The sequence below is a fragment of the Phasianus colchicus genome, chromosome 10, assembly GCF_987193195.1.
Source record: "Phasianus colchicus chromosome 10, bPhaCol1.hap1.1, whole genome shotgun sequence".
NCBI lineage: Eukaryota > Metazoa > Chordata > Aves > Galliformes > Phasianidae > Phasianus > Phasianus colchicus.
This window is the reverse complement of record NC_143445.1, coordinates 1,718,392-1,743,772: the sequence shown is the minus strand read 5'-3', so window position 1 is coordinate 1,743,772 and position 25,381 is coordinate 1,718,392. Positions and strand designations below refer to the sequence as shown.

The window sequence follows — 25,381 nt, the reverse complement described above, 5'->3', positions numbered from 1 at the left end:
AATGAATGACAAACATCGAAGAATGATAGGCGTATGCAACACTTACATTCTCTCTCTCTCTAATGTCAATTAGTTACCATAAAAAAATTATGACCTGCCTTCAGATGCCAAAGTTATCCAATACATGAAAAACTGATAACTGACCACAGTTTTTGCACTATTACTTTACAGAATCTGAGCCCAGAAAGAAACGCCACTAACGCTAAAAGTTATCTTTTGAAGGCTGTTTTCATAAACTAGCCCCAAAACCAAAAAACACATTTCTTCCCATTAGCAATCAGTAAATCTAATCAAGGACCAGAAGCACTGCAGATTAACACATTTCATTTTGAAGAAAACATTCAGCAAACAAGCAGTGCACCAATCTAGTGGCTGGGAATCCTTTTTCTTGGTTCAGATCTCATGAGCTCTCAAGAGAAAGTCCAAGTTGGGAAGACAAATCCCTGTCATGCAGGTATCACTGCAGCTTATTCTCCCCATCTCCTTCGGAAATCAGTATTTTACAGAGGCCTATGCACAAACAACTCTGTTCTAGATAAGACACCTTTGGAAAATAACCTCCATGCCATGGCGTTTCATATATCTAGAAAGGATGGGAAGTCTTCTTTGAAGTCTCATGTTCACTGAGAGACTTGGTTAGAGTAAATTAGTTGAAGATATTCCTCCAGTATGTTGGGACGTCCACCTTCTTTCCAACACAGCCACTTGAGTCTCCCCCCATGCACCCCAAAGGAAAGCACTGCACGGGGGCACAGCTCAGCACTCAGCTCAACCCATGTGCCTTATGTCTGCTTCAAAAGCTCTATAATTACATGCAATGCCACACGTGAGGCTCATGTCAATGCCAAAACTTAGACCACAAACTGTCTAAACATACTTAAGTGGAAAACACTTTAAAAAAAAATATTCAATAACAACAAAAACAATGACTGATAGGAAAAAGATGGACTATGTAGAATATAATTGAAGGGTACATATAAAGGAAATAGTGATTTGTTTAGTCTGTTCTTTAAGGGACCCTTAAATAATGTGACACCACAACACAACAAGCAAAAGATAAGATCATTTTTGGTTTATTTTTGTGCTTGGTTTTCAAATCACTGCAGGAAAAGAACAAATTGAACATTACCTGGACTTAGACAAAAATCAGAATAAATTAGCAATGCAAGACTTGAAATGGATCAGGGTGGGCCTAAAGAGAAAAGGGACTGAGCTCCAGGAAGTATGTGCCAGTGCCAGGGTTCAGGGCACCAAGGATAGGGAAAAGCCCAACATCTGTGGCTCCTAGTGAGCCATGCACATCTGTACCCAAGGCTGGGCCTGGCGTTTTGTGCACACAGCTGGTGACAAGTGAAAGATGGTAGGTATATGTATGGACCTGAGCTATGTTGCTTTTGGGAAGGGGAGAGGGAAGAGATTCATCTTTATGCAGCCCTTAGGAGGAGACTTCCAAGTGTGGGGTGCTATGGCAGATCTTAGCATCTGCAATTGCCCGTATTGGCTATTATGCTTAACCTTGAGCTTTGTGGTCTGCACATTTGGCTGTGGAATCTAAATTTGCTGTTTGCACTCTTCAGAGGAGTGATGTATAAACATTGGAAGGCATAAACAGTGGATACAGACTCCTTAGGTGAGAGTCTACAGATTTCAGCTGAGTCACAGCAGGAGAAATGTACAAGGACAAGCTGCACTCCTTTTCTGTCTGAGGGCATCTCAGTTACTACCTAGAACTGCCCAGTAACTATTCTTCCAAAAGCCTGGAAGACTTTGGTTGGGATGGTTTCCAGAGACTCTTAGTGCACGTTGCAGAATGTCTGTGAATCAGTTTCTTGCTCTAAAAAAGAGAGGGTTACTGCATTTACTCACAGCATTATGGCCTGCAAAACCTTGTGTGATTTATTTTACATACCTGATTTCAACGGCACAGTGATCTCTTCGCTTGAAAGCTCTTTGCAGCACACAAATGGGCTATCTGGTGCCTGCACTGCAACCTGTCAACAATGTGAATAGCTCAAATGTTGCAAAATAAAGACTGCTAATTCCTGTAACTACCAGGGGCAGGGCTAGTCTGTTAGCTGGCAACAATCAAATTACAGCTCCTAATGCTACATTCAGTGGAAATACCTATCTTAAATGAACATAAAGCAGCAGATGACTTCTTTTACTCCAAGTTCTGATGGTTACCAGAAGCACCAGAGAGGGACTGGAACACTGCAAGGGATGGAGTACTTGATTTAATGTCACAGGACCATGGGATGGGTGGTGTAAGCTGACAGTTCTTCGCAGCCAATTTATGTCATGACACCTCAGAGTGATTGCTACGTCATGGAAGTGCAGATGCCTGGCAGGAATGCTGTTGTTTTGTTCTATTCATTTTGTCTGACAGCCTAAAATTTCCTCTGAGCTCTAAAAAGGATGTTTCAAAGTTGTCAGAGTCTGAGAGGGGTATGCAGACTCACAAAGCCCCATATTTCAGGCTTTCCAGCCTGTTTTCCTATGTGCAGATCTAAATAGAAACCAGTTAGGACAGATTATCTGTCTTGAAGCTCACAGCAAGAGGTGTGGAATGAAAAATGAAAAACTAAAATCTATAGAAGAAATTGAGCTACCACTAGTTTTCCCTTTTCCAGAGCAAAACTATCCTTCACACGTTTCAGCCCTCATTACCATCCAGACCCTAAGGTGGGCACAACTGGTACTCTGCTCTCTGTATCACCTTCACTCCCGCATGACCCTTCCCTTGTGAAAGCTTCAGTGAAGGGGCAGCCAGGATCTGGAGTCCTAGAGGCGCAGCCAGGCCTGGCACTGGGAGGTTTGGATCCCAGGCTCTGACCCACTTCTGCTACTCCCCACGTCAGTCTGGTTTGTTGAACAGGAGGGCAGGTCCCAGGTGAGCTTGCAGCTCCTCACCTCTCCGGACCCTGGCACACTGCATGTGCAGCTCTCAAAGAGCTGCGAAGTGTTCATACAGTCAACATCTGGCAGCAATTGTCTAAGTAAACACGGCATAGAAATATTTATAAAAAGGATGAGGAACAATATGGATAATGTGGCATTATACTATAAACAGAGAGGCATATTAATCAAGGAACAATAAAGCTTTAAATTGTATTTTAGAGAAACTCACTTGAAACCAATGCAAAACAACTCATGCAGAATGGTTGGCCCACTTCCCACTGACTGTTTGTTCCAGTTCTCCAGCTGTAAAATTAAGAAAACAAGTCTTGGGGGCATAATGAGAAAAGAACAGATGAAAAGCTACAGAGCTCCAGCACAGCTGTAATGGATACCATGCAAGTAGGTGGGCTGGAGAAGCCTATCCAAGTAATATAAAATTGTGTTTGTTTAGGAGGAAATACCACAAAGAATAGAAGACTTAAAGCTGGCCATCAGGCACACAAGTACAGGCTCACTGGGGAAGTCAAAGGCACACCAGCTCCCTGTCACTTTTAAAACTCCGCAGAAACACCCTACTGTAAATAATTAGTGCTGTACACTATTAGTGCTCTTCCCTTCCAGCCAGGCATGTGCTTGGCATGCTGAGCCTTTTGCAACCTATACACAAGGAGCACATCTATGATGCCTATATACACATCAGGTCATGGAACTTCTGAGATACTGCAAGATCTGAACTGCCAAAGTGATCCTCGCGTGAAAGGCCACATCATTCACCTATGCTATGTTGTTTTTAAATCAATTTGACAAACTTTTCCAAGTATTGCACAACATCAAACTGCAAAATGGCATCTCAGAAATTGCCAGTATGTGTTTGTCAAACCACCTGGTTAGGCCTTTTATTTCAGTGTATCTGGAACACATATGAAATGAGGAACCTTTCAGTGTAACAGAGCAAAGCTTCACAATATTTGCTGTTTCTTGGTGCAAAGAAGACAAGCTGTTACTGCTTACTGTCAGTTGCATTATATAAATACATGCATATGAATGCATATATATTCGTCCCACTGCGTCACTTGGCCAAACTAACTTCTAACAAGAACTGTTAGATTGATGCGACCACAGTCAGCCCCACTGAAGTCCACTGTAATTAAAATATATGTCATAGGCATACAGCGCTTGCAAAGACTGAAAGCAGAATAGCGAGTGCTCAGTATTTGATGACACCAGGCTGCACGTTATGGTCAACACACCTGAGAGTTGGGATGCCAACCAGAGAGACCTAAGTAGGTCACAGTGTCTCACCGCCCTCATAGGAAAGGATTTCTTATACCTAGTCTAAATCTACCCTCTGCCAGTTTAAAACCATTTCCCCTCATTCTGTTACTACATGCCCTTACAAAAAGTCCCTCCCCAGCATCTCAGAGCACTACTGAGCATGAGGATACTGAAGTCACACCACCTCAGGTAAAAGCAAAACTCCAGAAGTCCCAAGGCAACTAGGGCTGTGGGAGAATCAATGTTTGGAACGTAACTTTAAAAACCTAGATAAGTGCAGGTGAGCATCTGGAAGCCAGGACTCTGAACAACTCCATCAAATGCATTCTGATACCATACCAGTGGGCAGTAAAGTACGTGGAGCTGGGCTTGTTCAGCCTGGAGAAAAGAAGGCTGTGGGTGACCTCATTGCAGCCTTTCAGTACCTAAATGCTAATTCAGTACCTAAACAGGAGGGGAGTCAACCCTTTAAAAGGGCAGATAACAGCAGGAAAAGGGGAAAATGGTTTTAAGTTGAGGGAGGGAAGATTTAGGTTGGATGTCAGGGGGAAGTTTTTTACATAGGGAGTGGTGAGGTACTGGAATAGGCTGCCAAGAAAGGTTGTGGATGCCCCATCCATCCCTGGAGGTGTTCAAGGCCAGATTGGATGGGGCTCAGGGCAACCTGGTCTAGTATTAAATTGGAAGGTTGGTGGCCCTGCATGTGGCAGGGCGGTTGGAGATTCATGATCCTTGATGTCCCTTCCAACCCGGGCCATTCTGTGATTCTGTACCCGTGCTTAGGACTGAAATCATGGGTGGGTTGGGCAACTGAAGGCTGTGAGCTGACTTCAGGGGTGCCTGCAGAACTGGAGCCTCTTTGGCAGCTGTGAACGTGACAGAAGGAAGGGTTTAACACAAGTATCAAAGGTAGATTGATGATGAAAATAAGATCTATTCCAATTGGAGCTAGACATCAACACTTTTTATGATGCCAAAAATGGAATAACTGATCAAGATAGAAAAAAATGAACAGGAAAGCAGGAATTTAAAAATGGGTAAAGCTAGATTAAAAGGTGGAGATCTATAGCCAGCACTGAAAGAAGGACTATTGGATACTAGGCTAAAGGAAACATTATCAGATGTCCTAAAATTTATCTTCATCAGAAATCTGGACACTGAAGCCAGGACTTCAGGACGTGAAGGTGGAAGACACTGCCAGTACAACAAAGCATCAGAACTTCAAACTGGATGATGTCAAAGATAGGAGACAGAGAATTAGGGTAGAAATTTAATACCAAGTTTAAATTAGAGACGTATTCATTTCTGCTACAAGGTGGAGTGTCATAAGCTGAAAGTACCATCAACAGTAAAGACTGGAAAAATGAGCTCCAGAATGTTCCCAAAAGATCCAAGGAGATCCACAGAACCAAAAAGCTTACACAGGAATGAAAAGCTCATCTTATAGAAGGAGACTGTAGAATGGCTTATCTAACCTGTTAAAAAATTAATTATGAAAAAGGATGAGGCATATAATGGCTGAACTTACTCTGACTTGATTGAACTTTTTCTGGATTAATCCCTGACTCACTGAAAATGACTCAAGTCAATGTGAGTGACAGTATCTTCACAGTCCCTCGGCTTTGCAATTTATGCCAGTTTTTGGAACAGGGACAAAAGTGCTTCAGTTCTAAACATATATGAGTCTGTCCCAACGTAACATGTTTTGCCTGTGAGAAGCATTACAGGACAGTTATTCAACGTAAATAATAGCCAATCATAATGTCTGATGGGAAACTAAAACAGTAGAAACCTTCAGGTCCAATGGTGATTCTGTCAAGGTCTATAGCAAACTTCGGCTAGGAGCAGAAAGTAGCTGTAGTGGAACAATGGTAGAAAACTTTAAGATTGATTTATTTTAAAAAGTTTGAAAGAAGGACAGGATGCTTTGGACAGACCATCACACTAAGTGTTTTTCTTCTACAAATCATGTCAGCAAAGGTGTAAGGGTATTATATGCAGAACTGGAAAAAGTTGAGTCAAATTTCCAGTACTAGACAGTGAGTTTTCAGGTTGAAGCAAGCAGTGGAGATTCTTTTCTCAGAATCTCTTTCTTAAAAGCAAATACGAACCCCCCAAACAAAAGCTGAAATAATTGATATTTAGAAAAAAAGCAAAAATAATTTACAGTCTCATGAATAAAAGGGTATTTGAATTACAGGCCAGTGGCATTATAAAAGTTACAGACAAAACTTCTCATAAGAGTGAGGGTTCTGGCTTCTGATCAATGCTTCAAGTTTTACCCTGTCACAGGCAGGGTAATCAACCTCACACCACACTGTAAGCAAACTAGCTTGCTTTTTGGCATATTTAGTTCTTTTTTTCCGGTACAACTTAACCCGGGGGTAGAATGTTGCAAAAAAATATTTTGCATGGAGCTAAGGAGCTGACTCTGGAATTGAAGTTGCTCTGTAAATGACCAAAGTGAATTTTCTAACAAAATGAAGTTACAAATATCATCTCCCAGGTAAAATGCAGGAGAAGTATACCCTAATGCTGGGGCAGTAGATAAGCTCTATATGGAGAGAAGCTGAATTAATTTTATAGTACTGCATAGAAAACTACACAAGGGATATACTATCATACAAAAGAACTGTTCCTTATTGAATTTCTGCACACCCAAAGGATCCAGTATGTGCAGACAGTGCATCTAGGTATAACATTAGCATGCTATCCAAGAGGCACACCTTAAAACATGCTGAAATGGAGTACACTTTCACTAGGGCCATAATTTCACTAGAGAATCCGCCTTTACGGAAAAATCAATTTTTCACTTTCATAGTCACATTTAAGTATTGCAATAGGTTTTCTGACAGTCTTCTCAATATTTTACGTACAACTTCAAATGTGACAGAGCAACGAATATAACAGTGGACACTTATGAACACGGCAACAAGCGAATCAGAGAGGACTTGTCTTTTTTTTTATTGTCTTTTTTAAGATGCACTGATATACTGCAGCTCATCCTACGGGGCTGACTACTCGCTTTTCCTCATGGCTATGTTTTATTTTTTCTTTCATTTTTTTTTTAGGCTGACTATTGCTAATTTTGTTCTTGATTGCTGTTAGGTGTTTTGGAGAAGAGAGAATAAAAGAAAGGAGCAGTGCGATGATTCCTGTTATTACATCTGGCACTCTTGAGACAGTTTGGCAACTCCTTTTAATTAAACAAGTGTTGCTTTTTAAAGCTGGAGTAATCTGAGGCTCTAACATGCAGCTGAGAAAGCAAACAGAAATTAGTTCAGCTGATAAGCAGATGCTGAAGATGGGTGGAGGGAGAAGATTATGCAGGATCCCAGATGAATGCAGACGTGCAATTTGGTTGGAATGTCTGCGTGCGAGTGTACAGGCTAGCAGGGTAAGGGCTGCAGCTTTGCAAAAAGCTGTAGAACACATTTTTCAGGATGCTATTTGGTCAAGAGGAAGAAGAGGTGATTTGGAAGGGTAATCTGATTTCTGATGTGACAACGCTCTATGCCACCTTATACGGGATAGCCGCCTGAATAAGGGACTTGTTTCACAGCTATCAGCATCTGAGCCTGCTCCCGTAGAACAGAACACCTCTCCCAGTTGAAATCAGGTAAGTGGCAGGAAAATCCATCCCTTAAGTGCAATAGATCCCCAAAGGTAGGGAGCTATAAAGACGGGAATCAGGAAAAAATATCCATTATGCTCTCAACAGAAGGAAACAATGGAAATCAGATATGATTGGAGAGAAAGCTCAGAAAAGAAAGTTCTTATCTGTTCTCTGTCTAACTAACCTGCTAAAATTAAGCATACAAATAACATGAGCTGAGGATGAGGGAGATCTGACTAAGCATTTGCTTAGATTTGCTCCAGGCTTAAAGCCTGGAGGGCAAAGGCACAAGCACAGGCCTTGTCCTCCCCACAAGCCACCACAGCCAGCTCTGCCTTATGTGTGCACATGTGACGGTAGGATGAGCACAGCGTGCTCCTGGGCACTTAATGAAGTACTATTTCCTGTCTCTTCTTAATTGACATATCACATAACCATAATGACCCCAAGTTCTGCTAAATGTGAGCAAGCCTGAGCATGGGGAAGCTCAGGCTTCGCCTCAGCCTCTTGCTGCTGTCTGTGCTCAGCACTGGGCCTTGGCAAGCTCTGCTGCCAGCAGAGCCGGCCAGATGTGAGACAGAGCTGGCAGCAAGGGCTGAGGGGTTTCCTTACACTCTGCCAGACTGCGTGAACTGGAATCTTTCAAAGCGAGAGAGAAGACTGTGTCTGGAGGATGTTGGAATGAGATTTGTGATTGGCACCGAAGGCCTGAAAAGCATTAGTAGAGAATTAGGCTTAAATAGAATTATTATGATCAAATGTGCTCGTATGTGTGACGAGGCCCTTCCAGGCAGCAGGGCCTAATGAAGGCGGGGGTCAGCACAGACAGGGGGCTGAGCCTTTGCCCCAGTGCAGCAAAGGCTGCCGGGCAGCCCAACAGCCCAGTGCTGCGGTGGCTCAGGAGAGCTGTGAAGCCAGCTGCAGGCACGTGCAATGCCAGGGCCAGACTGAGCTGCACTGCACGGGGACACTGGTGGCCTTATTCCCATCCTGAGCCACAGATGAATGCATTCTTTTCTGCTTATAAAAATGCCAACGTCTAAATCATGAGGCGCTGAGCTACAGCCAGAAATTCAGTACTGAACTTTTAAACTCACAAGCAATATCGAGGGAATGTTAATAAAGAACAGAGAGCAACAGTTGAAAGTTAGGCAGCCCAAATAAGAGCCTTGCCTTCCACAGTGCTCCTGTGCTCTCCCCATGCAGCCCATGTCCCCTTTGGGCAGCTCCAGCACCTGCTGGAAGCCTGCTGACATTTCAAAATGGACTGGGATCACAAAGTGCTCAAGAGTTACAGGGAAAAATTAGAAATTTTGAATGCTCCATAGATTCTTATTACCTAGAAGCTGTGAAAAAAGATAATTGTATTGAGTCTCTTGTGAGAAAAACCTTGAAAATAAATAAAGAAGAATCCAAGCTGATATCCTGACCTCTAAGAAAGGCTGAGGAGCAAAGAGATCTCAGAAAATTGAAACTATTTTGATATTTATTCCTATAGTACAAAAAAAAAAAAAACAACCCAAAAACCAAAACATATAGCATGAGGAAATACACTAAATTTTAAACATTTCAAAGCAGTTACACCATTTTATATTGAAGCAGCTCACAAACTGTCATCTTTCAAAATTGAATCCTTTTTTTATTTCACTAAGTCTGAAGGTTTCATTTCTCAGTCAGAACTGCTCATCAGGAAGACATGATACAATCTGCTAAATCTCAAGAGTGCTAAGATACGAAGGGTCTTTAGCAGTGGTAACAGATAATTAGGTTTGTTATGATTTTCTATATATCCTGCAGCAGAAAATCTGATTTTTCTTTTGGCATGAGGCCATGTCTGCTTGCCTTCAAAGATGGACTGTTCTAAATTTTAAGATAAATACTTTTAAAGTTGGAGGTAATCTGATTTTAACAGAGCATATTATTCCTATGTGTGTTCCTCATTATATGTACCAATTAATTTTTTTTTTTTTGCTAATGTACCGCTCTATTCAAAACTCATGTGACTTTTCTAATACATACTCAAAAGATGATAGCCCTGGTGGCAGGTACTTAGCTGGTGTTAACCAAAGTGACAGATCCTTGAGGGCTGCATTAAGATCTTGGCACATTCATAGCCGTAGACATTTTTGACACAGTGTAGTAAAAGAAAGATTTGGGTTTGAAAAAGAAGCAAATTTAGCTGATTGTTTTCTCATTATTAATATTTTTCACTAATATTATGAGAAATTATGAGAAACAAGGTGTGTAAGTGTTCTCTACAGAATTCTCATCAACAACCAGGTAAAGGAGAGTAGTTCCAAAAAAGGAAGGGATGTGCTGAGAGGCTCCACTTTTACCCACAGTAGGAGAAAATACAAACTCTTTGTAATACTGTGGAGAGTGTTCAAACTGAATTAGACCTACCCTGTGGATCTAAAAAATGCCTTTGGTGTTTAATTTCTCCAGCTTCTTTGGGGAGCTCATCTGAAACCCTTATTAGTCAGCTCAAAAATGATGTATTTAATTAAACAGAAATGTAGCCTCTTCCATAGCCTTGATAGTTTTAGACAGTATTCAAAACATACAAATCCCCATACAAATACAATTAATCCACAGATGCACACGCACGAAGGGAACAAATCATTTCATGCCTTAAGAAACTGTGAACACTGCAGCTCTTGAGAAACCCCTAACCACATGCAGCTCCCCACTTCCTGGGATTTATTCCTAACAACATTTTACAAGCCATTACATCAAAAAGGAAACAAAGATGACTGCAGCCAATGTAGCTGTTTTACTCGACACACAGCTGTTTCACCACCTATGCCATAATAAAAGTATCCGACCAATTCTCACATAGAGGCCTTGTTAATATGTATGCACAGTTTGGATAGACAACAATTCCTGCTTACTTCAAAACAATACTTTTGCTTTGATCAGTTATAGCATTCATGCCTCCAAATCGAACATATTCATTAACAATAAGCCAAATAAAACGTCACTCCTAGTGCACTGTGATATTAATTCGTTGTTAATTTCATCACAAATTTTTCCTAACAAAGATATTCAAGTAATCATTAAAGGAAATATATCCTTAACTTATGACAACCAGTGCTCCATAGCACTGAGTGGCACGTGCGCATTACCTCTGCCCAGTAAAGAATTTGAAGAAGAATATTAAGATGGAACTTCCAAGGAAAAGGTGTGAGCCTCCAACCGATTCACCAATTATTATATTATCACACACAGTCTGAAAGTTTAGCAGTCACACATTTGATGATAGGCATTTTAAGACATTAACACTGGGCAATTTTTCTACAAATTTGTTTCAGGACAAATCGCCTTAGCTCTTAATATCTTAACACCTTCCAAGACCAAAAGCCTTCCATTCTAAGGCAGTGGCATTAATGTGGTCTATCTGTAGCACAGTTATGATAATGGTGAATCATACGAGACCCCAGGAGAAAACAGATCACACATCTACTTATTTTGCAAATCAAAAGTGCACAGACGTGCTGTTGCAGACAGCTGCAAGCTTACCCTACCATGCTTCACACCAACTCAGGCAGACATCACTGGAGTTTAACGTGCCTGTGAGTGCACGTTGCTAAGCCTTGCTGAGGGCTGCCATCAGCTGATGCAGGATCACAGGTGCAACAACAGCATGACAACAGGGAGACAAAGCTCCCAGCTGCTTCCCAAGGGAAGCAGACATGCCCTGGATTTCCATCTTTCAAACCATGCCTTGCAGTGCTACCCCTTGCCCTTGCAGATGCTTTGCCAGCAGACCTGCCTGAGCGGGTGGTGTACAGCAGCCACCCTGATCACAGAGAATCAGCAAGGTTGGAAAAGACCTACAAGATCATCTGGTCCAACTGTCCAGCTATCACCACAGTACTTCTCCACTGAACACGTCCCTTAGTTCAAGATCTAAATGATGTTTGGCTTGCAGCTCAGAGAAGGGCACAGACATGTCCCCATCGCTCCTGAAAATGAAAGAGGCCACTCCCAAAGAAGGCTTTCCCCTGCTATCTCTTCTATCTCAGAAGTTAACTGATGAGCACATCCCATACCTAAGCATTTATCTAGTTTCAAATGGCTGTGACTAGTATAGAAAAGGGATAAGGCCCTTCCAGGGAAAAGTAGTAGACATGAAAAAGTAAGCCTTGCTAAAAATCAATGCACGTATCCGCAAAAATGGAAAAAGAAGCCCTAAGAAAAGATATGTCTATTATAGTGTTCAAGCCTTCATTGTAACACAAGGGGACAAATTAAGTAGGATTCCATTTTTTAATAGTATGTACAATAGATAATTGAAGACTATCTTAATATTATAAGTCTGTCCAACAAGAATACATACAAAAGTAAGCGGCTGATGACATGAAATACAACTAGTGATGGATTACAGTGGAATCATCAAAACCAGCATTGTAAAGGGTTTGAAATCAACAATTTGATTTTTAACAAGACGCAGAGAGTTTGCACATGGCTAGCCACAAGGACTGTACTTTGCATAAATGCTTTACAAATGGTGACACAGTAATTACAGTATGGGAAATGGCTACTATCTATCTGCTTTGCATTTCACAGGCTAAATAGAAATTTCATGCATATTGAACACACTTGTGTTAGTTCAATTCATTTTTTCAATATCCTTTTATCAGGTAAGAATAATATAGATTCTGAATTGCTATTCATGTTATATCATGAGTTACATTTTTAATAAAAGGAGACTTTACTTGAAGTGTATGCAATGTTTGCATAATCCGTGGAAGAAAATTGTCCTCTAGGAATTTATAATTTGCTTGTTTTTTACAATACCTTCTTTTGATATATTCCATAGATGGATGGGTTTTTAGTCTACTTATATAGATACAAAAACATCTTCTGCAATTGCATTTGTTCCTTTAGAGAGCAGACTTCTTTAGACTTCACAATATATTTTCATATACTTTGCAAATGTTTGTGATTTATCTGCAGCTTAAAACTTTCATTTCAATTCCTCTTTGAGATGGTACATTTCCAATTTCTGTTTTGATGCAGATTATGCAAATTTTCTTGACAAAGAGTGTTCAGCTGACAGTATCTTCTGCATTAAATCCAAAGGACTGTGTATTTCTACTCTCATGGATGGCTACTGATTACTCATTTTCAGGGGGACTAATAGGGAGATTCCCACTGGGCATTCCCTGTTGATGCATTTGAGTATGATTCTGAAGCACTGTTATGTCCCTGTCCCTGTAATGCATCTGATTCATTTACCAGCAAGCTGCCAAGATGTGCTGAGATGCCACAGGACCTCAGGATATGATTAAAGACCTTTTTTTGATTAAGCTCCTTTCAGTCACTGATATCCATGTGGACTTCATGTCAAGTCACCAAAACATTAAAGTAGTCTGGAGACAGGCAGCACACTCCTGCTCTGCTGGGTAGGGCTGCACCCCCAGCAGTCACTGGGGATGGGATTCATTCACGCTCAATCCTTGCTTTCAGGGCAGATCCTGTGGAAAGGACACAAATTCGGCACATATCTACCAGATCTCCTTGTACAAATGATTATTTTCCATAGAGTGGGCTTGCAGACCTACAGTCCCTGAGGTTTTACTAAAAAAAAATAAAAAAATAAAAAAAAAAATGAAGTCCATGAAAAGAGACCAACAAAAACAAACTTCCAGTGAATCAAAGCAGTTGGTCGCTTTCCAAAGTAATCCTTTTCAGAACACAATTTGAATATTTCGATTCCCAGGACTATTATGCAAGCCCTTTTTATGACGAGTGATAGAAGTGTTCAACATGGCTACAGTTGTGCTGAGCTGCTGCAATGGGATTCTGTAGTGAAACTGAAGTGGGACAGCATCCCAGTTTTGACAGTATGCTCTATTATCAATAGCTGTTTTGAGATGCTGCCATGAGCTCTGTAAATGATATAAATCAGGATATGAGCAAAAGACAGCATTACTTTACCATGGCTCTTCAACCTGAAACATTGTCATTTTCTGTATTTTGGCCCAGGCAAGAACTCACTTCCACAGCAATTTTGCAGGCAGCTTCTCTGGCTGGAGCTGCTGTGATGCTACCCTGCAAAGCAAGCATATGGGCAGCAGAAACTGACCTTTCAGTTGTTGCTCAAATTGTTACCTCTTCAAGCCAAAGGCAAAACTCCCAGTCATGACTGCTGAGTCAAGTTTTAGAGCAAAATTTCATCTCTCTCTTTTTTAATTTTTATTTATTGAATTTATTGCCTTTACTCTTCCTGCTAATTTCTATTACATAATGTTTTGAAATCAAATAGATGTCTAAGATCTCTCTGCATGGCACACCAAGATAATGATGGCTTTAAAATCTGACTTTTTTTTTCAGGTAGCAAAATATTCAAGGTTGATTCTGTATTTTCCCCTTCTGTATTGAAGACCTACACAAATATCCCCTTCAAATTAATACTTACCTAATTGCATAAGTTGCCAAATGTTTCTGTTTTGGACAATGATACCTTTCCAATACATATTTTTTTTTCTTGTAGAATGAAAGCTACATTTCCCCCATCAGCTCTATTGTTGTCACTCTGTAAGAGATGTATCCTGAGAGAGTTTATCCCGAGTGCTGTGCCCCTCCTGGCACGTTTCAGGTTAGTGCAAATGTTCTTTGTGCTGGCTTCAGTTGTAACAGTGTACAGCATGCGCTGCAGCAGTATACATATTTAAACAAGCTGTTCCTTTACAAGCACATGTTCAAAAGATTTTATCTAATCAAATTTTAAATAGGAAATTACTTGTCTGACTTCACATCAGAAGGCTATTCCTATCCCTGCTGCTCCAGATTGGATTATTAGGACCTCTCTGCTGAATGGTCAGCAGTGTGTCTGAGTTGCCAGTCTTACTTCTGGGCTATACATATCAGATAATGATCTATTACTTGGCAGCTTCAATACTGCAATGGCAAACTCTCCCTAATTTCTTCAATTTGAGATGAATGCCAAACAGTTTGAAAGCTGAGAATTTCTAAGGTTCTCTGTGTGAATAATGGATAAGCCTTAGGCACAGGCAATGTGAAATTTCACCCCCAAAGCAACTGATTTCAGTGCACCTACTTTCTAGGGATTCAAAGGACATTTCAGTCCTCACACTGATATAATCTTGCTTATCTTTGAATTAACTGCTATCTGTGGACAACAATTCAATGGTAAATGGGCTATAACTGGGATTTTGAGAATGTTTGATGATTTTTGCAGCTAAATTGAATGGTTTGATATCAGACTACTGCATCTTACCCCCTTCTGGGGAATGTTGCTACCAAGATAGCTCACTTGTGCACATTCTGCATGAGCAAATCATGCCTAGATCAAAAATACAGATAACCTCAGAATGCACTAAAATAGAAACATTAAATTTTAAAAGGTTTAAATCTTGCTCAACAACATTAATTTGTTATCTTGACAGAAGCGTATATATAGAAGATAAACAGACTCTAATGTGACACAAGATACCTCAACACATACCCCCCGAAATTCTCTTAATTTCAAAATAGTATTTAATAAAATTCAAAATTTGGTTGGCTCCTTATGTCACTTTATTTCAGAAATATGTTCAAGTTGACTTGATAAACTACTAGAAATTCAGAGAAGAACAAGCACAAATAGAGGGGCTGAGAGACTGATTAAAGAAAGACTCAATGCTAGAACAACTGCATAGAACCCTAAAGACAAGAAGACAAGGGCTGAAATCTCTAATTTTGACATTAAAGAATATTAACTAGAGATAGAAATGTAATTCAGGAAAAAGAAAAACTTCTGAAAGGAATATGCACGAGGAACAATTAACTGAGGGAAATGGAGAAACTAGACCCAAAACATTATAAGCGGTGCTGTAAGATACTGTATCCAGCTGGCTTTTCCACCACTGACAACTACAACAAAGACTCTTAAGTAACCCGTAGTTTAGAGTAGGCATGTCCAACCCATGGTCTACAGCTGCATGTTGCCCAGCCCATCCTGCAGCCACCCCCTGCCCCACACCATCATGGCAGCAGCTCTTCCCCACTGAGTGGCCTGGCTCTGGGCATACACCCATCACTCAGCAGTTACCAAACACTGGAAGGAAGTTTAGAAAGCATGGGGTAGATGAGCATGTGATTTTGTGATTGTGTGTCTGATTAGCACTGAGCTGAAACCAGGATAAGGGGAGGGCACAGAGCAGTGCTGACTCAAGTTATGGCAAATAACTGTATGCATTTTGATACCTTGGCTGAACACAGTCCTGTGAACAGCACCCTTATTTTCCATGTTGATAAAGAAATTTAAGAATAATATTCAAGATTTCCGAAAAATTCGTATAACATTTTTGGTATATTTTCAACTCAATTTTCAGTCGACACAAATGCAGTACCTACAAATTTTCAAATGAAACAGAGTTGCAATTCAATCAAAAAAAAAAAAAAAAAAGTTATCCTGTCTCCTTACCAGGCTTTTGTAAGAATTCTTATAAGAGAAAAACATCCCTCGCTTCACAATCACATCTTATTCATGTCATCACTTTTTGGTAGCATGTACATTTGTAAGCAACTACCTTCAAAGATGAAGCACAGTAAGAGTAAAATTTCAGAAATCTCTGACAAACACCTTGAGAGCACACTAAGAATTCCAACCACTGCCATCACACCAGGGTGATTCATCATTTCCACAAAAACAAGGTCAAAAGACCCACTAGTTTTATAGGCTTTTTAAAATGTTTTAGTTATATGTGTATACACACACACACAGTTTTGTTACTTATTTAAATTTAAATTAAAACACATTACATGTTTCACAGGGGCTGCTCTGAAAGTAATGCCTCCTATTTTATGATATAAGCCCATGATGTCAGAGGCAGATGTTGGTAGATGGCAGCAGAGGCTGAACATTCCCACAAATATTCTGTTACATTTTGCAGCTGTGCAACAGGTGGCAGAAAAGGGGCAGTCTGACAGAACAACATCTGCTGTGAAAGTGTGTATGAAGCAAAGGTGTGTCACTGAACTCCCTCGTGGAAAAAAGAGCACCCACTGACATTCATCAACACCTACTGAACATTTACAAAGAGCAAATAGTAGATGTGAGCACAGTGAGGGGTGGGTGGTGTGTTTCATCAGTAGTGACAGCAGCAGTGGGTCATTCTTGCTGGGGCAGATTTGTATGAGGGCGGCATGCAGCTCTTGTTCACTGGTGAAATGCACAACTGATGGTGGTGACTATCTTGAAAAATATTGTTTTGTAGCTGAGGATTTGCTCTGTCAAATAGTGTTACTATACTCTTTGTATCTGTTGCAGTTTTAAAGGAAATAAATAGGAGGCGTTACTTTCTGTGCAATCTATGTACAAGCAACAATTTCTTTTCACTCCATGTAGCCCAGGCAAGCCAAGAGGTTGGACACCCACAATTTAGAGGCTTCACCTTGTTTGCACAGGATCACACTCCAGGATGTCGTATAGAAACAATTAAGTTTCTAACTTCACTGTTCTGCAATGCATGCTCAGTTCCTCGGCTTAGGGTTGGCAAATGGCATTACAGTCTCCTTGAGTCTGCACAAAACTCAGATATTCCTCTGAAAGGTGTCAGCTGTCCTGCCCATCCTGAAAAGTGTTAAATTTCAAGGAAATGCTGCTTAACTGCTCTGAGGACAGACAGGCAGAAAATAAATACTCTTAAATCCACAAGACTGGAGACCACTGAGGGATAAATCAGATGCAAAATCACCTACTGAGGAACAATGTTTCTAATCTTTGAGCTCTTTTCGAGGAAGGTATTTAATGATGTGCTAGAACTTCAGCTGGTTTAAGTTACTGTAAGTACCTTGATCTCAAGTCAGGCAGAGCTAGCTCCATAAATACACAATCCAGTTCATATGTCACATACTTCAGCTTGAAGTTCTGTTCTTCTTATACTAAATTGAATATAGAGAGCATAGCACTTTTGCACTGAATTAAACTATGCTTTCTTTCAGGGTATTGTTTTGACCCTAAATTTATCAGCTGGTATATTGTGATGGCGTATCTGTTGGCTTCAGGCACCACAGCACTCTAAGGTGTATTATTAAACCTTAAAATGAACAATCAGGAATAGAAAACCTCTAAATGTATACCTGATGCATTCCAGGCATTTTCTCCTTAAAGCAAAGACAAAATAGCCCCAAGACACATTAGTCTAAACACAGGGAGGGAGGAAAAAACAAAGCAAAGCTATTCTTTTCCTCTGTTAAAGGAGCAGCAACCTCTTAGCTTTCCTCATGAATCATGCAACAAGGCAAGGTGGCAGCAGGGAGAAACAGAACCTCTTCATTCCTCATCGACTTTCAGTTCTGCTACCACCGTCAAACACCTTTGTTCTTTGCCTTTCACATGTATGCAATGAGAGATGACAGACTTTGAGTGACTTTAAGGTTGTGGTAAGTTGTAACCTTACCTTAACTAACCTGGAATAATCTGCCTTTGGAATAAAACAAGGTCATAGGTTTGCCTTTACTGTCTACCTTTCTTGGAGAAAAGTGATGTTTTTTAAGCTCCAGAGATCCTCATGTTACTTCTCAAACACGTTGCTTCTCACAGCTAGGGCTCTGGATATTACTAAAACCCTGAAATGAAGAAGTCTGGCAAATACCTCAAAACAAGGAGCAAGGTTTTAGAGGCACCACCGCTCCCTTCACACAGGTCCTCAGGCTCCTACTTTTGCTGGTGAGGAGGAAAGGCCTGGCAGGCACAACGCGTGGTGCTGCCTGATGCAGCTGGCACTTAGCTGTTATCAGCTAAGCATTCCCCTGTGTGGGATGAAGACTAATTTGCAGGTGAAGAGCATTTTCCTTAGGCTTGCAGGATTTGTGTTTTTTTTTTTTTTTTTTTTTTTTTTAAACTTATAGCATAATGGAATTAACATTTTAAATGGTGCTGCCATTAAGTTATATGAGTTATCTATTTTGAAGTAATTTGAAGGACCTTTCCTTGTTAACTCCTCTTAATTAATTTTGACTTTATGGCATTTTGGGAGCAAACTGGCTTAGCCTTCACATTTATCCCATCAGTACTTGGCATGACAGGATATTACAGCTCTTAAATGAATTTCTTGTCAGGAGGATCTATCACACAACTGACGAGACTTACCTGAGGAGGGTAGTTTTCACTCCCCAGTGAGCTTGGCCTCTAACCTCTGGGTGCCATGCTGACGCTTGCAGATGACTACCACAGCGGTAGGCATGACCTGCATGGAGGTCAAAGTCTCTGCCTGAAGACTGCTCTTGGCCTGCAGCAGGAAGGGTGCTCTCAGGACCTCACCTTTCTCATAGCGCTAGTCACAGAATCATAGAATCACTCAGGTTGGAAAAGACTTCAAAGATCATCAAGTCCAACCATGACCTAACCTACTACTAATACTACCCTAACTGCCATCCGCTAAATCATGTCCCTTAGCACCACAACCAAATGGTTTTCAAACATATTCAGGGACGGTGACTCAACCACCTCCCTGGGGGGCCTATTCCAGTGCTTAACAACCCTCTCTGTAAAGAAGTGTTTGCTGATATCCAACCTAAACCTACTCTGGTGCAACTTGAGGCCATTTCCCCTCAACCTGTCACCAGTGAGAAGAGACCAATTCCGCTCTCACTGGAAGCACCTTTCAGATACTGGAAGAGAGCAGTAAGGTCTCTCCTCAGCCTTTTCCCCAGACTAAACAGCCCCAGTTCCCTCAGTCTCTCCTCAGAGGGCATATTCTCCAAGCCATATACTAAATCATCTCTTTTCATTCATGCTCTCTGCAGCCTACCTATGCTGTTCCAGTTTGGGGCTGCTCAGTGTTGTGATGTTTCTGTTTGTAAAAGTTGATTTTGTGAGAAATATCCACGAGTGGCAATTCAGCGGAAAATTGCATCCGTGAGTTTTCAGTTTAGGTTTGTTTTCAAATCACATCTCAGAAGAGTACGAACACATCGATTTGCTCCCGTGGAAAGTAACCAGATAAAATTCTGCTGTCAAAGTCAGCAAAAAGTGTTGAGCTGTAGCAATTTCATTCACTGGATACAGATCGCTGCAATATTTTTAATAGGTTGGTAAAAGCATGATACCCATCAGTGATCTACAGCACAGTCTCTGATGACTGCTTATGCAGAACTACAGTAAACAGATAAGCGCCAAACATCTTCATCTTGATCTCTCCAGCGTTTAATTTCTCCTTACGGAATAAAGCAATGGAAGAACTAAAATGTTGTTACCTTTTAATTTTGTCTACGCACTGCTGAAGTGATCAAAAATCTGCTGTGATTTACATATCCCAAAACACATTTTTATCTCTTTGAAGGTACCAAATGCAGTACTAAAGTTGTTCCCAGAGTCACAGAGCTGGCACTCAGCCTGTCATTCCTCTAGCTGGCATTCTGATTATCAATAGAAAAAAACTCCTACAGGGAAATGTTTATCCAGCCACACACAAAGTGATTTATACGGCTTGGCAAAAACTCCTGTCTTGTATGGACCCAAGCTCACCATGATTCTAGGAGTAAAAATCCAAAGGAACAGAAATCCCTTTCACTTACAGCTCAAACTGTCATGTAAATGTTGAGGATGAATTAAGAATGATTATACTTTTCTTCTCATATGCATTTCAGTTTAAATTATACTGTGCAATGAAGGAGGCTAAAATGACACACAATACTTTATCTCAGCCAGAAGATTATAAAATATTTAAGAAAAATTTGGGATAGAGAAGTGGGGAAAACTTTTTTCTCCCCTCCAAACGCTCTCTCATCCTATCCCCATCTCCGAACTCCACTCTCTACTGCATTATTGTCCTATTTGCACAGGACAGAGCTGCTCAGAACATCAGCTGCACAGAAATGCTCAGCAAAGTGTGCCCCATAGGTAACTGCAACAGCACCACAAGTTCAAAGCGACACATCTCATCACCATTTTATCCACTTCCATCAGCACTAACTGAAACCCACGCTTTTTACCCTGACTATCCACACTACTTTGGTCTTCCTTGTTCCCATACCTCTTCCCAAACTATACCTCTCAACACAACTCCAAGTCAGAACTCTGCAGCTGTGAGGTTCCTCTGTTGCCCCAAGGATGCCCAACGCCCCCTCACAGGCGTTGTAGACAGAGGCCCATCCCTACTAGCCCAAATGATAAAGTTCGGAAGCCAGTGAGTTACCTAAAAGATCAATCTTACATGACAGCTTAAATTGTTACTACGCTGTTTTATAGATGTAATGAGGCATTAACACTAAGAGCAATACAGGTTTTATAGGCTATCTAAAGCAGAACTGGAGATAAAATATCTTGCACAACAAAGGATATAAGGGAACGGCTACACAAGGCCATGGGCCAGGGACAAGGCATGATGGAGAGATTTCTCCAGACTGGGAGACAGATACTAAAAATGTCATATTTCTGAGAGCTAAGATAATCTGCAAAGAAGAGAAGTTGTGTAGCAATGAGAACTTCGTGAGCGTGGCTGACTGCCAGCAGATATTATGATCTCACAATATTGATGTTTCGTACTAATAATTACAAAGTCAGCAGCTTTACAATTACTTATTTGGATAAATACAAGTGTAAGTGCATCCTGTAACATCATGAATAGAAATAAAGCACGATTAAAAATGACAGCTCATATGGTAGTATTGATTCCTAGACAAGACAGAGAAATAGGAAGAATGAGAACATAATCAAGAGTAAAATAATCTTGATACTCAAAAAAAAAACCAAAAAACCAACCCCACCACCAAACCAACAGATAATGAAAACATTCATAAGCAGTGAGGAAAAATACATTAACTTCCCATAACTGTTGAGACTAGATATACATCAGAAGACATGAAAAAATAAGAAAGTTTATTTGTCTGCACTTAAAAAGGTACTCTGGATTGAAAACCCAATGCTTCCTTTATGCCCTGAAGATGAAAACGTACAACCAGGACAATTCCTTCAGGTATTCTGCTATAGCAATTTGACAGATCAATACAACAGGAAAGATACTACAACAAAGGTGCAATAGATTGAAGGAGTAGCACGATAGAAATATGCTATAAAAGAAGGGAAGATTACTTACCGATGTCAGAAGATTCCAGGTTCACAGGAGAACGCTTCACTAAGGAAAGATCTCCAGAAAGAGATCCTGCCCTAGGGGCAGTCAGCCCTCAAATGAGGTCTGACAGAGGTGCAGCCAGGCTCCACCCCTTCCTGTCACACAGGTAAATTGCCTTCACCTGTGCTCCCAGGGCTGACCAGTTCTTTTCTCCAGGTGGTCCATCAGTGTTTCAGGCTGGAACTCAACACTTCCCACACATCTGCCTAAAGCAGAAAGATGCAGTAACACCGTGTATTGCCTCAACAACCATGAATAAGGCCAGGGGTTGGAGCCATGTTTTCAGATTGAACGTGCTGGTGAACTAAACTTGCTGTAGATTGAATAATGAAATTGAGAATAAGCAGTATATTCTATTGAGAGATATTTAAAATCAAAGAATATGTACTCAAGGGAGCTTTAAGAGGGAATTAGAAGTACAGAATAAATTTTTTATTGGGATTACATAAGCATAGATCTATCATAGATAGATGATACCCACTGATGGGCAAATTTAAGGCTAAGATGGCAGTTCCTGTATCTCAGACATTTAGCTTTGCCTACTCTGCTCCATTGGGAACGGGCCCAAAGATAGGCTAAAAGAGATATTCTTCTTAACCTGTGCTGTTTGGATGCCTTGCCAGTGTGAAGACAGTTGCGATCTCACACTTGCTAAATGCCTTCTGACTTTCCATCATGTTATTTCAGGCTTATCTAGACAGAAGTTTGGATTAATTTTTGTCGTAATTTTTGTTTTACAGCATGGAGGTATTGGGGTTCCCTCTAAACCAGGTCCCTGCCTGTGGTCCAACCTTGGTGGACCTTCTAAACCTTATTTAATGGAAAACCACATGATGACTTCTCTGAAGAGAGATCTATTGTTGGCAGTCACTGTTTGGATCAGGCTTCTTAACAACATACAGCTGTGCAGCACAGCTGGGAGTGGGAAATCCCCTGCAGGGACTTCCTTCCCACTTCTCACTGATCAGACTGAAGCATTTATTTTCCTTTTCACTAAAGAGAGGAGAAGTAGGGTACAACGTGAATCTGTTGCTGCTGCACTTTTTCATGATCTGCAGGATGCTAATCCCTCCCCTAGTGAACAGTGCAGCAGCTATATCCTGCATTGTGCTGAGCCTTGTACACTGCTGAGTATCCTGCACAGTCCTATTTAAGAATAGGCCCTCACATCATTCTGTGAGTCCTTTTGTGAATGAAATTCACATCAGACCATACTTACACGATCACACTGTCCAGCAACGTTCAGACCAAGCCTCTGCTTTGCACTTCTACCCAGAAACCTGCATGACTAAAGTGGTCCAAACTGCACAGCTACTTCCCCATCTATGTTCAGGATTTGTTCCTCTTAAATCTCTTCTAACAAAGCTTTGTTCAAAGATGATTAACAGATGCTATCATTAAAAAGTTGCCACTTTCCAACAAGCACATGGATCTGCTTGAAATCTAATGTTTCCCCAGCTTTCCCCAAGAAGGGACAGTTCTGATAACTGGTAAGGCCTGATGGAGCTCGACATGCTTAAGTACCTCCTACCCTACCTAACGTGTTGAGAGGCTGCTGGCATCTGGAGAGGGTGTCTATCTTGTCTGTATGAAACCAATTGGATAAGCACATATGATACAGGATAGATAATGCAGCCCACTATGACTACAAATAGTGATTTTTTTTTAGGTAATTATGATTTTGCTAAGAAAGTTTTATTGGTAAAAAAAGCAAAGAAAAGTACTAAATAATATCTACCCAAGTGTAGATATTAAACTAGGAACTGAAACATAGACTTTAATATCCATGAGGTGAGCTGAACAGAGAGTTCAGTGCACACAGCATACAACACACACCAAATAGGGACAGGGATCATACAAAGCACCTGGCTGGCACAAAGCCACTCCACCTGGTGCACACTGAAGTTCCAAACCTAGAAGACAGACTCCCTGTTAGTAGCTGGAAAAAGCAAACTGGAGAGATGGCAATATTCTCTGTCCAGAGGGATCTTTCAATAGCTCTGAAGAGATGTTTTGGTGATGGAAGCCTTGCTGTTGGCAAAACTGCCAACTTCTTGTCAAAGAAAAGGGATTTTTTGTCTCAGGAAGACGGGAAGGAAGTGTTCAGTATGTTTTCAGAAACTATTTTAAATGATTCTGAATCTTTTGCTATGCTTAAAGTGGAACTCAACACATAAATTGTAAGTCTCATTTTCGTATAGGTTTCAAAGAAATTACAGATGTAGCAAATTTGCACTGGATTCTGAGTGCAGTATTTCAGAACTTGATAATTGTTTTCCTTCTTTTCTGTTTTCCACGAACTTGTTAAAAGCATCATTGCTCTGGCAAAACGCCTATGTTTGGAAAGGATTTTTATTCCTTTCTTATTCCTTTTGTTCCAGAATGTGACTGTAAGTTACAGTGTTCACTGATGAGATCGGTGGCACTGCACAGCTCCAAGACTGCTGCAGTCAGTAAGAATATTCCCACTGACTTTTCTGAGCTTCAAATCAGGGTTTTATTTGGGATTTAGCTTTAGTCTCAATTCACGTCTCAATTTACTGTATATTTAAAGTGAACACAGAATAATCAATGTTGGCATGTTCCGCTTCTACAAAACAACAGTCAGATGGAACTGACAGCTTTTAAGTTTAGGAAACATAACAAATTCACAGGATATACAATGAGAAACATCATCTGACAGACATGCAGCAAGAGGAAATGCAACTAATCTAATCCAGTGTTTATTTCTTTAACATTCTATTAAAGCAAAGAAGTTCTATAATGAGATTACTCCATTTTATCTCTTAATTGTATCCAGATATGCCAAACGTATTTACTGCTAGTGGCTTGTACACAGTATAGCATTTTAAAGCTAATTAGGAAACAGAAGTACTATTGCTGCACAATGAAATATTTTACTGTTATGAATCTATACTATTTTCTACAATTAATTGTGATTTCTTTTTTAATTGGATATAAACCCTACTAAACTATGAAACAGCTATTTGTATAAATAGAATTCTTTTAAACCCAGGATGATATCAACATAGAATGTTTTATTTAAAGAGATTGCAAGCAAAAAGGAAAGAAGAGACATTACGCATTTCCTTTATTTACCGTTATTAAAACCAGCAGCAAGCCTAGTCTTGAAAGCTTTCAAGTTTTTATTTTTGAACATCTGAAATCTACCACTGTGCGTAAACATGCATACACATCCTCCCCAAACAGTGTATTTATAGTTTAATAGTTCATTAAAGAGTACTTAGCACCTGGCTATTGTTTGTATCATACCACATAGAGAGGAAAGCACATTATTTATAGTATTTACACTCACAGATCTCTAGGGGCTGAAAAACTTAGCAATCTTTTAATTGCTCATATATAAAACACAACAAAAATTGGAAGAAAAAAAAGCTAAGCAAATAGTTTTAAAATAACATTGCATCAAAGTTCTTCTGTTCAAAAATATGGGTGAATAGACACTGAGAATCTCAACCTGATCTGTTACTCACAGCTACTTTAA

The 25,381-nt window shown here is 40.4% G+C and overlaps 1 protein-coding gene across 6 annotated transcripts in view; it reads right to left on the bottom strand.

The window, feature by feature from the left end:
• The window catches only part of LOC116236404 (glypican-5-like), a 432,491-nt gene that overhangs the window by 96,418 nt on the left and 310,692 nt on the right, over positions 1-25,381 (bottom strand). The window contains exons 9-10 of one of the 6 annotated variants that reach the window (XM_090146958.1): positions 3,128-3,201; positions 1,716-1,991 (exon numbers count right to left, since the gene is read on the bottom strand). The exons of the other annotated variants lie outside the window; for them this stretch is intronic. Coding sequence (XP_090003084.1) covers positions 3,149-3,201 — 53 coding nt within the window. The 3' untranslated portion in view covers positions 1,716-1,991; positions 3,128-3,148. Of the gene's footprint in view, positions 1-1,715; positions 1,992-3,127; positions 3,202-25,381 lie in introns of those variants that run through there. 6 annotated transcript variants of the gene reach the window in all.